General features: G+C 39.6%; 1 protein-coding gene across 4 annotated transcripts in view; it reads right to left on the reverse strand.

The window, feature by feature from the left end:
• The window catches only part of GLCCI1 (glucocorticoid induced 1), a 59,234-nt gene that overhangs the window by 26,797 nt on the left and 18,996 nt on the right, over nt 1–13,441 (reverse strand). For all 4 annotated transcript variants that reach the window (XM_075419286.1, XM_075419285.1, XM_075419289.1 and 1 more), the window contains exons 2-3: nt 11,292–11,443; nt 1,723–1,809 (exon numbers count right to left, since the gene is read on the reverse strand). In XM_075419286.1, the coding sequence (XP_075275401.1) occupies nt 1,723–1,809; nt 11,292–11,443 (239 nt within the window). The remainder of the gene's footprint in view (nt 1–1,722; nt 1,810–11,291; nt 11,444–13,441) is intronic.

A 13,441-nucleotide genomic window follows, 5' to 3' on the forward strand; every position in this document is an offset into this window, starting at 1 on the left:
TGGATAATGCACTCAGAATGACACTGGGTCTACGAACCCAGGGAACTAGAAGACACAATAAAACTGGTTTGAGAAGCTTGAGAAAGGAAAACAGAGGAAGGGAAAGAACTGTAAGTTGGAGAAGACAAGGGCAGGTTTTGGGGTGAACAACCATTGCAAAATTTGGATAGAAACAACTCCCACACGCTCCGTTTCTTCCATTGCTGTGCTCTATCAGAAAGGAAGTATGAAATTCATCGGCCACATTTGTTGTCCTTCTCTTGTGGTTAGTCCATAAAGAAGATGGCAACCTAGCACAATGGATCACTGTTCTCAAACAACAGAGTTGCTTACATGCTGAAGGTTTCACTATCATTAACAGTGACGGCCCTGTGGTGGAGAAAATCTGCTCATTGCAGAACGTGACAGGGAACGGCCAGAAGATGAAGCATGGTCTCTCTGTAAAAGCAAGTGTTATCCTGGAAATAAAGATGCTATTCATTCCTGCCCCTGCTACAATTCCTTTGTGCTGCTAGGTAATGTTTTAGCCAAAACTTTTCAGACACAAAGCTCCTGCACTAATTTCTGGGCACTTAATCTGCAGGTGAAGTCACCCAAGAAACTGGAGGCCTATGTACCACTATAAACCAGCTATGAGGGGTTTTATAACAGATGGGAATAGGCAAGCCTCCCTGGACTGACCTTTCCTTGGCCCAAGTCCTCATCTTTGAAAATGAGGCTATTGCCACCACTGCAATGCAAGCTTATTCTGTATCTGTCAAATGTCCTTTTAAAATAATTCAAGTAATTAAACTTGCATCACTCCGTTTGACAACTCTTCTTCCTATCAATGGCTATCCAAAAGAGAACTATATATTGCCAGCAACATCATCTCCTCAGACAACCTATACTTTTCGTCTCATTTTTTAATGTGCTATTATTAAACAGGGAGCCACCAGGAGAGAAGATGCAAAAAGCTCAGAGTATCAGGGAAAAGTCCCACCCCATGAGAACACGCTGCAAGATTCATTTCTTAAGAAGAAAGGTGCAGCTCGTGAAGAGAGACTGCACCCTTCCAACAGCAGGCCAGTTACCAGGTACTGAACAGAGGTAGATACAGGATCTCTGGACTGAATGGAGTTCACTGGGACAAAAACTGAAGTGGTCATTTCAACTGAGCTGGAGACCATTTTACTGTATCTAATTTCTCATGATGCACATCCACTTCACTTTTGGTTGGTTCTTTCTAGTTGCAACTGTAGTCCACAGCAAAATACATACGATTAAAGAGCATTTTAAGTAACCACACCATTACTATGTCAACACTTACCCTCCTTTTTCATTTGTAAAAGTGACATCGTATCTCCACCCTTAAACGAAATTTCTAAACAACAATATGCTAACACACCAACTTACGCTTTGCCTCTTTCAGGAGAGCAGCGTTACAGAACAGAAAGCTAGCTAAGGTAACTCTGAAAAATTAGTATGCAACAACAAGCTGGTTCCTGAGAACTCACTCTGGCCACTCCTCCACAGCCAATGCTGTGCAGTAGGCAGGGAGGAAATGCAACAGGCATAAAACAACAACCACTCTTGAAACAACTCTTACGTTGGAGGCAAAACCTGTTTCAAAAGCAACAGAAGGGAGGGAAAGGGTGCAGTTTCCTGGACTCCAGATAGGGATTAAAGAAATATCTTGGGCATATCAAAACTTGAAAGGCTCCACTATGCAAAACTTCTCACCTCTTTTAGTTGATCAGCACTTCCCCACGATGCTGAGCGCTGATGTGATCTCTTTTCTGCTCCTTCTTCAGCCCAACAGCTAGGTGTCTGGAGGGGAAGAAAAAAAGTACTACTACTTTACTGAATTGTCCAGGTAGGAGAAACCTTTGACACAAATTATTGCTTTACTCTTTTTGCAGTGTCAGAGTTCAGGCATTGTACATGAAGAATGAATTTCATCTGATATGCAGCAGTAATAGTCTCAATACATAAAGAAACAATATAGAAAACTAACACTTTGTAATCTTGCATTTACAAAGAATGAGGAGAATGTACATTACTGAAGAAGGAATCAGAGGCCTGACAATCACAAAAACCCTTACCTGGCTACTCCCATCTGTGCTTTGGCATCCATTTCTAGTTTTCACTCCGTGGACAGATTAGAGAACCACAAGACCAAAAAAATTACAGAAAAACTCGGAGACCAAAAACCAGGATTTGCTTCTCCCACCTGCCTTCTTTAATCACTGGGACATATAATCAATTCCTTCTTGCTAACTCGGACTTGATACAAAGTCTGAGACACCTTTTATTATTTTTAGCACTGACCTACATGAGCAAAACAGCGAAAAGCAGACCTTTTCCAGCCTTGTCTGCAAGCCCAGAAGTTTGGGGACTGTTCTTAGATGTAGGAGCTATAAAGTTAAATCTCAAAGATTGAGAAGGGTCTGGAAGCCAGATCTCCCAACTCCTGTGCTTATTCACTACAAGTCTATTATGAAAACTGAGGGTATCCACCAGCATTTCTGAACAAGAGAGTCAAGGGCTGTCAGAGGAGCAACGGGGACATCTAAAATCCAGGGAGAGTTTGGGGTATGAACCACGTAACACTCATGGCTATAGGCACATATATAAACCCATGAAAAGGAAAAAAAAAAATTTCTTCAACAATTCCTACTAGTATTAGCTGAATCTCTCACAATAAGGCTGCAATAAATAAAGCTATACCACTGAAAATGAGAATTTGGTAGCAAGGTTTTTCAGGGAGGGGACAACTGCCGATACTTCTCCAAGGGAGACAGGAGCTCAGCCCCCCAGGACAGGTAGGATCTGGGATCCCTCTCCCCGTGGGACATCCTTCTCATGCATGGGAACCCTGTTCCTCCGCAGGCTCCCTTACTCTTCCTTACTCTCTAGGGTCTAGAAACTTCTGTAGTACCCACACACGTAGCGGACACTGTTCTGCTGAGGAAGGAGGCCGGGCAGGGCCTTGGAGAACACCACCAACACGTCTGCAACTCCTCACCCTCGCTGCCCTGCAACAGCCCTCCAGGGCCAAGCATGCAGGTACCCAGTACCATTAAGCACTGAACTGGCATTTCAGAGCATGGGCTATACCTTTATAATCACAGAATGTTAGATGTTAGAAGGGACCTCTGGAGATCATCTAGTCCAACGCCCATGCCAAAGCAGGGTCACCTACAGCAGGCCGCACAGTTCCTCGTCCAGGCAGGTTTTGAGTATCTCCAGAGAAGAAGAATCCACAACCTCTCTGGCAAACCTGTTCCAGTGCTCTGTCACCCTCAGAGGGAAGAAGTTCTTCCTCATGTTCAGATGGAACTTACTGTGCTTCAGTTTATGCCCGTTGCCCCTTGTCCTGTCACTGGACACCACTGAAGAGAGTCTGACCCCATCCTCTTGACTTCCACCCTTCAGATATTTATAAGCATTTACAAGGTCCCCTCTCAGCCTTCTCTTCTCCAGGCTGAACAAGCCCAGCTCCCTCAGCCTTTCCTCGTAGGAGAGATGCTCCAGTGCCCTTACCATCCTCGTAGCCCTCCACTGGAGTCTCTCCAGTAGTGCCTCATCTTTCTTGAAGTGGGGAGCCCAGACTGGACACAGCACTCCAGATGGGGTCTCACTAGGGCAGAGGACAGGGGGAGAAGAACCTCCCTTGACCTGCTGGCCACAGTCTTCTTAATGCACCCCAGGATACCATTGGCCTTCTTGACAACCAGGGCACACTGCTGGCTTATGGTCAACCTGTCATCCACCAGCACTCCCAGTCCCTCTCCGCAGAGCTGCTCTCCAGCAGGTCCGCCCCAGGCCTGTACTGGTGCATGGGGTTGTTCCTCCCCAAGTGCAGGACCCCGCACTTGCCCTTGTTGATAATCACCGCACTTCCATCGTGTTATCTGGCCAACAGCCCGGCACCTAACTCCTAAGTGCTAATATTTAATGTGCTAAGTCACTTTGTGTGCACAGGCCAATATATCCCACTTGTGCTTTCTGCCAGGCCTGCACTTTCCATGGGTTTGGTGCAGTTTTTTGTCTGTTATTTTTACACCATCAGGAATACTTCCACTGAAGGCCCAGCAAGCTGTGTGGGCGATTACCAAGCAAAATGGAAAAAATCAGTAACTAAGTTTTTGCTGCATGTTCCCAGGAAAGAAAAAGCAAGTGTTCATAAAAGTTTGGGTTCTGTGTATTTATTATATGGCTCTCTGCATGGGTCTGGGGAAGAAGCCAGAATATAATTTGGTTATGAAAAAAAAAAAAAGAAAAATAATTGACAAGAATGAAGAGTTAAAACAGCTATTTAGAACTATGAGGGGAAGATGGGAGCCCCTCGGCCAGGCAACCCACGGCTCTCACCACCCAAAGCGCAGCCTCTGCCACACGCACACTACCTGTCTGACCGCTCGCTTGCTCTCCGTTTTAGCGGAGCCATGTTCGAAGTTACTACTTGTTCTTGCCGGCTGGGTGTTTGCCACCTCCCTGAAATTTGTGCGAAAGACACTGTATTGCTTTTAATTTTTTTTTTTTTCAACACTGAAGCAGCTTCCAGATTTCTACAGAACTAGAGAAAACAAGGGGAAAATTTGCTCCTTTTCCAAAATCATGGGCTTTCACAACCTATTACAATTTACTTTCCAATTTAAATCAGTCTTTTCTTAAAGTATTTTACTATGTTCCAAGTTCAGTTGGAACCATACCCTCACACAAAACCAGAAAAAAAATCAATGCAAAGGGAATTATTTGAAAACCTATCTTCCAAAGATTGTATTCTGAATATACCACAGCTCCATAGTTTGGGGAACAACTCCAGGATGAAGTAGAAACAGGCAATTCAGGTGCTTAAATATTTTCCTGTAGCGCAGGAGGGTGTAACCAGGAATCACTACAAGCTCACAGCCTTTCAACTACAGCTTAATAAACAGAATAGAAAAGACATCGACTACCAAAAAAGCCAAAGTGAGTTTTTCAAAAAGAAGTGAACTGTTAAAAAACAACACAAAACCCCTATTACGTAGAAAGCAAAAGCTTGCCTGTATTTTTTCACAAGCACAGATACTGATCCACATAACAAGAATAAAAACAAACTAATAGCAACACCCTGAAGTACTTCATCAACAACACTGGTGACTTAGGAGAGAGAGGTGGGAATCCTTATACTGCAGTAGATTTAATCAGAAATCAAAAATAACAAATATAAACCATTCATTCACTTAATACTAAATTTTATACTTTCTCAAATATGCTTTGACACTCTGTTCCACTCAAATACCATCTCCCTTGAGACAAGGATTACACAGTTGCTTTCAATCTCTGGTAAACTGAGTCAAGTCACAGCCTTTCAAAATATACATGCAAGTATCAGTATAAAGGGGGCAGACTATTTATGCCCCTCAATTTTATTGGCAGCATTAGACTACAAATACTGTCTGATGTTCCTAGCACAGTACTGAAGACAGGCAATGTTATATTAATGGGCTATTTATATTCAGATGGGAAATAAAAAAAAAGAGGCCAAAAAATAAAACAAAGTAAGTAGTTACTAGAATATAATAGCAGGCCAGTCTTCTTCAAACCCTAGAAATTGCTGCTTATAATATATTGTAACCCACATTCTATGAAGATAAGTTTTGGACTTGTAATCCAAACCCCTTATATTCAGGCAAAAGCTTTCTTAAAAAACCCAAAAGACCCAACACAAAAACAAAGAACCCCAAGCTTTGTACATTCAAAGAGAAATTCTGCTTTTCTAAGTTTAGCTCACATATAAGCACCTCCTATCTCACTTGAATGTTGTAATTTACATCACAAATAAGATGGGGGTGTACAGCGCCCTTGATACGCCACATTTCATAGAAAATGTTTTCCCATCTTTACTTACAACTTCTACAAAACAGGCTTATTCACGGAAGCCTTCATTTGAAGCTGCAAGTATACCTCCATGTCTTAAACATATTACAAAGAATAATGAAAGTAAAAGAGTAACTCAAAACTGTATTTGAAGAAAAATTTATGAATCACAATAAACAAAACCAAAGTTGCTGCACCTCAAGTCAGAAACACAGTAAGAGAGGTCATAGACACTCTGTGAAACTGATAATATTCCAGAGCTGAAGCACATTTACAGCATCACCTAGGGATCATCTGAACTTCATGACACTGAAGGATTATTCCTGCAAGTCTACATTCAGAAACTAAGATTTAAAACATTTCAGGAGGAGAACTTTGAAAACATTAACACATGCAGCAGCTTCAAGAGGGGGACTGCTGATACTTCGAAATGTGAAGGCTCGCGGTCCCAGTTTCAGCTGACAATGCTTAAAGCATGCGCATGGGATAGGACATGCTGAGAACACCACATCTGGTTGCTCTCTTCAGTCTTAATGTAAATCACAATTACCATTGTTCTAACTCACCCAGCCTTGTAGAGATAGCATTTCTTCCAACGCATTTGGAAATTCTGCCTTGCTTTTCCACCTATGTCAGGGATATACACCTACATTCTTTCCACTTCATTTACATCAGAATGACTGCATGGAGTACCAACCTACCTAAACCTAAAATAAGACTGAATTAGTCTAAATATCTCACATTTTATTGCCAGCCCTTCGCTCTAATTACTATATCTAGCCTGCATTCCAGATTAACTCCACTGGGGGATGGGTGCAAAGATTAAGAACACAAGTCTAGGTTTTACAGGGGAAGCAATAACATTTCTGAAGAACTTCTGCAATCAAAAGAAATGCAACAGCAGCACTAGAACAAAGTCTGATGAGTCTTCAGATGTTTCTAAAGCATTCAAAGGCCCTCTAGAAATTTTACAGAAAGAAACTGCCTAAAGAGTCAGAAGTTAATTTGACTACAGGCAACGACTCCTCTTAAACATCAGACAGGTTAAGAGAAGTTCGAATGATAAATCCAGTTATATGACACGTATCTCTTCCTCCGTGTCCATTCCCCCCAAAGTACATCACTAAAATATCCCATGAAAGCAATGATAACTAATACACCTATGAAAAAGCTTTATGTAATTGAGCCTCCTGGTTTATAATGTTAATTTTTAAGCAACAGAATTTCTACCGAAAAGAGAACAAAACATTGCTCAGGTGACTAATGACAGGTAACTGCATTAAAGCATTGACTCACACACGAGAAGAACAAAAACCTATTTTAGCCAAGCAACCCAGTTTAATAACTCTGCACTATTCTTCAGATTAGAGAGAAGTAAAAATTCTGAAAGGCATTTTGCAAACTTTCTTCATTTTCGTTTGTGTAATACATAATTACCATACACAATGAAAAAGGCATATCCAGGCATACTGGAAACCAGTTTAAGAAGTCAATTGGGGGGGTGCTTGTGCAGAAAATCACTGAATCCTACCTCACTTGGTCATTTGTTCTTTTCTTTGTATCTAGATCGAGAAAGATTACATAGATGAACTTTAACTAGCAATATCTTTGTTATGACATCAACACCATATGTTTATCCCTAATCTCTCCTTTTTAATTTTACAAAAATCTTTTAAATTATTTAGCTACTGCAAAATAATTGTATTAAACTATGACAATTATCCAAATGCCTCTGAAGATTTTGAGGTTAGGTATAACTGATTCAACATTGAATTATTCTTCACACTAGGAAGGAGGAAATACACGAACAGCATGAATGAGAAGCATACAAAATTGCTCCCTCAGTGCTCTCAACAGAAATGAAAAAAAATGGGGAGGGAAGGAAGCTATACTGAGTTTTAAATGGCCTTAACAAAAAGTTCCAGTTTTACTGCAAAGGAGAGGGAAGCAGGACAGCGGAGGAACTTGGGAAGGCGATCACAAAGTATACCAATATGTGTAACACCTTCCTACAATCGTAAGTTTCCCTGCATTTCTGAAATACTCAAAACACTACTAAATAAAATGGTGTACCTCTTATTATCAAAAACATGCTGCTCCTTAAAGATCAGCCAGTTGCATGCACAGGCACACATACACACACAAGCATAAGCACATGGAGAATTCTTAGAAATCTGGAACTGTGTAAATATCACAATGCTTAGTGTCATACTATATTTTTCCAAAAGCAAACCTATCAACCTCACTTCTCTTCAGTGTTTTCAGTCAAAACATTTGAGGTGGGTAAAAGAGACAGAGAAACATGAACTACAGTTACTATTCTCCAAGGTGCAACAGAAACTAAAACAAACAAACAAAATTCTGTTTCCTCTAATTAAATAAGATACTATTGAATTCTTTTTCTAAAATCCTGGTTTAGTTTTAGAGAAAGAAGAAATCTTTTATTCACAAGCACCATACAGGCTCAAAGAACTTAAGTAGGAAACAAGGTCTTGGAATGAGACTCATTAAATGTTCATCTGATCGCTGTGAAGACCAGCATCTGACTTTTTAAATAGAAGAGTTCTAAGAAACTTGGAACAGCCACAACCACCACCTTCACGAAACTGCACAAAATTTGGATTTTAAATTAATGTTTAATTAGGAACAAAAAGTACCTTTGAAAGAGAAATAATTATTCCACCTACAATGTAAGTTGTACTGACAGTATTGTTCATGAGTTTAGAAGTAAAACGAGATAATTTTTTTTTTGTATGAGCATGTATCATTGGAGAGTAAATTATTTTATTGATTTTCATTCTCTTGTTTTTATTTGTTTGTTACCATCTTCCACTCTGCTAAACTACCAAGTGTTATTATTTTTAGCTGCTGTAAACTATACGAACTCCCATGAGCTAAACTGTTACTTAGCCAACAAGCATCAAGCAGTGGAAGTACTCATGCTCGTACTCAGGCAAAGAGCAAGGTTTTAATTTAATTTAACTAAATTTGCCATGCATGCATCCTATCATTAACTTAGAACTCATCTTTAGTTCTTGAAGTTAGATATACTTCAAACTACACAGAGCTCAAACAACAAAAACCCAACAAACCAAAACATAACTCAAGTCAATATTTTATGATCAAATTCACCTACAAGCCTCCCTAGTGAATATTTTATTTAAAAAACTCTGGAATTCACTGTGCCAATCACTGTGCTGGTTACATTTTACATATTCATATAGTGCTGAGTAGTCAAGACACATGTTTGTCAACTCAAACACTGCTAAATGCTTGATTTTTGCATAATTTGAATAAAAAGACAGCTAATACAATTCCTTGTTAGAAGGTATCCTCACATATTCAAACCATGAAACTTCCCAGCCCTTATCCCTTTGAAATAACACTTCACCTTGTAATGACAGCCGCACAGCCTTTCCCCTCTGTTAGATATGATTATGCTGAAAAGGTAAAACTTCTTTATTTTGCTCCCCATCCCTGAGCTTTGTTTCTGAATGAGGCAAAGGGTGGCAGCCAACAGGTCAAATAACCTAAACACTTACTTGAGCTCACTAGGAAAGCAATTTTACTGCCAAATGCTTGGAGCGCAAGTATTTATAGAACAAGTTTGTTTCTCTTTTCTATAACTAGTGAAAAGATTTATTTGTGAATGTTTAAATATTCTAAATTTTCTATTCACAAAGGTATTTACAAAGTTGGATATGGATACATGTTTTACGAGATAGGGGTTAAGAAATACAGTAACTACAAAGCATGCTACTGAAAATCTCCTGTATGGAAATTATGGTTTCAAAATGAATGAGCAGGACATGAAGGCAGCATTTTCTTAGTGTCCCACCACAGTTTCCAGAAGTTGTCGAACAATTTTAATCATCAGATTCCCAAATTCATTAAATAGGATCATACAGACAGGTCTTTTTTATTTTTCTACGCATTCCACACTTACCCTTTCCCCATCAGAGGACTTCCTGAGTTGCATTAGAGTAGATTTTTACAAGATGTGGAAAATTATTTACACATTCTAACCTGTCCTGAGAAATTCAGTATTACACAAAAGACTAAAACCCAGAATCAATCTGAAGAGCTGCTGTGTTTGCTCTAAGCAATGGTGGCAGAATGGGTGACAAGTATGTTTCAAGTCAGTGGAAACTAACCAAAACTTACACACCTAGAAGTGAAGTTATGACAGAAAAATCCTTGGTGTAAAGGCATCATGTGCATTTTGACAACATAAGCTTCCAATAAAAACAATTCTTAATGGCACAAGAGAGTTATAAGCAAAAACTAGGATGACAGAAGTATCATTTTTCTTTGCAGGACACCCATGATAATAATGGGCCAGAATCATGGTATAGGAGACAGAAAACTGATTTAACCACCATCCCTACATGGCCTGTAGGCTGAAAATACAACCCAAGATAGACAGTTTTTCTAGTTCCCAATTTAGTTTAGAACACAAACTCAGATGACTTACTCCATACCCTAATAACTCTATCGAAAAAGCAAGACTGAAAATCCTTTGCTAACAATGTGGGGTTTTTTAGAATTACGTGGTTTTTTACCTGTTTGATAGTGATCATCTTTGTGGGCAACAAGCTTCAGCATGAGAGGGAATCAGGCAAGAAACAATGTTCTGCTTTCTAGCTAAAGAGCACTGGAGCACTCTGTATGCCACAGCAGCCTACCTGCCACAGGTTTCCGCTAAGGACAGAGCGCTGAGGAGGATCCAAGAGTATCACAAGGGCATCAGGCCATAAATAATCTCAGTAGCCTTCCCTTTGTAGCTGGTGACAACGCTCTCATTCTGATGTCTGGCTTCAGGAGACAACTCCTCCACAGAGCATTTTTGTTTGCGTTGCTACTAAGCAGCAGAGGGAACATGTGAAGACCAGGTTACATGCTCACTCCCAGCTTCCTCTTCTTGATTTGCCCTCCAGTGACAAACTGATGAATTCTTCTTAACAGTAACCTCTCTCACTCTCCTCCCCTGCACACACACATCTATTGAGACCCACAGATTTATTGCCACAATTCAGTAAAATTTGTAATTTGTCAGCCACTACTATTATGGAACCTTTTTTTTAAACAACAGTCAGCACAATTTTGCATATAGCTGCTGTAAAATAAATCAGATACAAGGCTGAGACTGAAATACGCTTATTTAGCCTCAACAGATCTGCCCACATACAGAAAATTATTTTTACCAACTGTTTTCTAAATGCATACAATTATTATCCATCGCATACCATGTTACCGAATTGACACTGATTAAAAAACACTAAAGTACCCTATTTTTAGAGTTTTATATTTATAAGGAAATTAAGTGAGCCCACATTTCTTCAGAATTAAGTTGAGATAAGATTCCAGATCAGGCGATAAAAGTATCATCAGGAAGACATCCATTACACAAAACATCTCTGTTGTCTTGTTTTACAGCTTTTTACCTGAGTAGATTTATCTTTCATACATGAAGGGTAGTGTACGTGCGGATCACGTGGCCACTGTCCTGTGAGGTAAGGTCCTGTTATTGTGTCCAAAGAAGAAGTTCGCCTTATGGTACCAGAAGTTCTGATTTGCTGGGATTTTGGCCTGTCCACTGTAGAGAACCAGAACAAAACCAACAAAAAAGTCAGGCTAAATTTGATATTAAATGTTAAAAGCTAGCTATGACACACAATGGCAAGAACACATCAGAAACCTTTGTGTAAATGCCAAGCTGAAAAGAATGCTGTTACATCAAAGCAAGTAACATCAGACAAAGGAGAAAAAATACAAAAGGGAAAACTTCACAGTTACAAAACCCAACAACGCTTAAAGTGTTCATATCTGCAAAGAACCAGGCTACTTATGTGATACACATTCATCAACTAAAAAAAAAATCAAACAAATTTCAATACAGGGATGATGCAACTCAGGAAAGACAGATACATAGAAACAGAAAATATAGTATCAGTATCGAGTTGGGTTTTTTTAAGTTAGCTTGCTTAGCCTTCTAAATACTAAAATACAAATCATGACAAAAATTATGATTCTTAAGACAATGCATATCCGACTTCTTGCTCTCATGTACATTATTCCGTATTATTTACAAGATCTCAGCACCGGCCTCAGCAAGCTGAAAGCATGCGACACTACTTCCTTCCGACACAGCTCAGGTGAAGCCAGCTACCATGTTCACCTTCACTCATCACAGCGCTTGCAGTCTTTAACTCCTCCCTGTACTTCTCTCCCCATACACCTAGATCCTGCATTTCATTTGGAAAGCAGAGAGTTGGGTGATTCATGAGCTTGTTCCTTCCCACATCAGAGTTTTACAGCATGCTCTCTGGATCATCTCGCTTGGTCCTTTAGGCAAAATTACTTCATATATTCATTTTCCAGACTTTACACAAGCCAACCTAAACCCTACATACTGTCTATCTTGCTCACCCGTGCTAAAAGAAGTTTGCAAGTGAAATTACTTTCAAAGTAGTCACATACTATGCACTGATTCGGCCCACCAAAACTCTACTCACTGCCCCCAACTTCAGAGCAGACCTGCTGGCACACTGCCGAGCCCAAACGTAGGCACCGTCCTCCACAGGCATTTTGTCTTTGTACATCACCTAGAATTGCTGGATCTCAGGAGGCAGACTCCATCAGTAGTGTTTTATACAGCATTCAGCACAATGATTAAGGTACCGCTTGCACTAATACAGCATGCTTATAGTATCCTATACGACAATTTTAGAGAAATGTAGAGCTGCTGGAACACTTCATTAAATGATAATTTTAGGTGAAGAGTTCTAAATAATGCTGTGAATTGGAAGCAGAATAGTATATCATACTGCCTTTGTATAATATAATTGTTTTGATTGCTATGTTATCTATAAACCAAATCGCTGCAATTTCAGACAGATCTATCCTCACAGGATTCCGATTGTGACAAATTTGCATTTTAAGAAAGATTTTTGAACTACTAAATGTGAGAAAGCCTGAAATCCAAAACAAAGGTGACAAATTTTAAACATGAAACCAGTATTTACATTTGCGCTGAAACACAAAAGTACCTAAAGGGCGCACACCTACAAAGCATTCTTCCAACCTTCGCTGCCATGTTATGGCACTACACTACTTTTGGAAATTCCTCCAAAAGCTCTGTTCATTAGAAATACATAACATGCGAAAATCTACCATGAATTTGTTAAGTATGTAAGTAGTTAAGTATGTTCTAAAAAAAAAAAATTTAAAACACATTAGAGACCATGCAGAGACAAACTGGCAAGACAATGTCTGAAGATGGGGAAATAAGGACTGAGTAAGCAAAGTTTACCTTTGCAAACTTCACATTTGAAAAGTCTTGCTGCAAAAAAAAGAAACAAAACCAACACCCACAAGAAAACACAAGTCCAAAACACACACATAAAATATATACAATCAGAGAATGATCTAAGGTCTGTGTCTTGTTTAACACTCAGACGAAAGGCAGCAGCAACCCTGGCATTAATGACTCACATAATTGCACTACAATGGCAACAGACACAAACACCACCACAAGTTACTACCTTTATATTTTTCCATGGTAATCTTGGAAATGAACTGCAGGACACTGTCA

The sequence above is a fragment of the Opisthocomus hoazin genome, chromosome 4 (genome assembly GCF_030867145.1).
Source record: "Opisthocomus hoazin isolate bOpiHoa1 chromosome 4, bOpiHoa1.hap1, whole genome shotgun sequence".
In the NCBI taxonomy this organism is placed as follows: Eukaryota; Metazoa; Chordata; class Aves; order Opisthocomiformes; family Opisthocomidae; genus Opisthocomus; species Opisthocomus hoazin.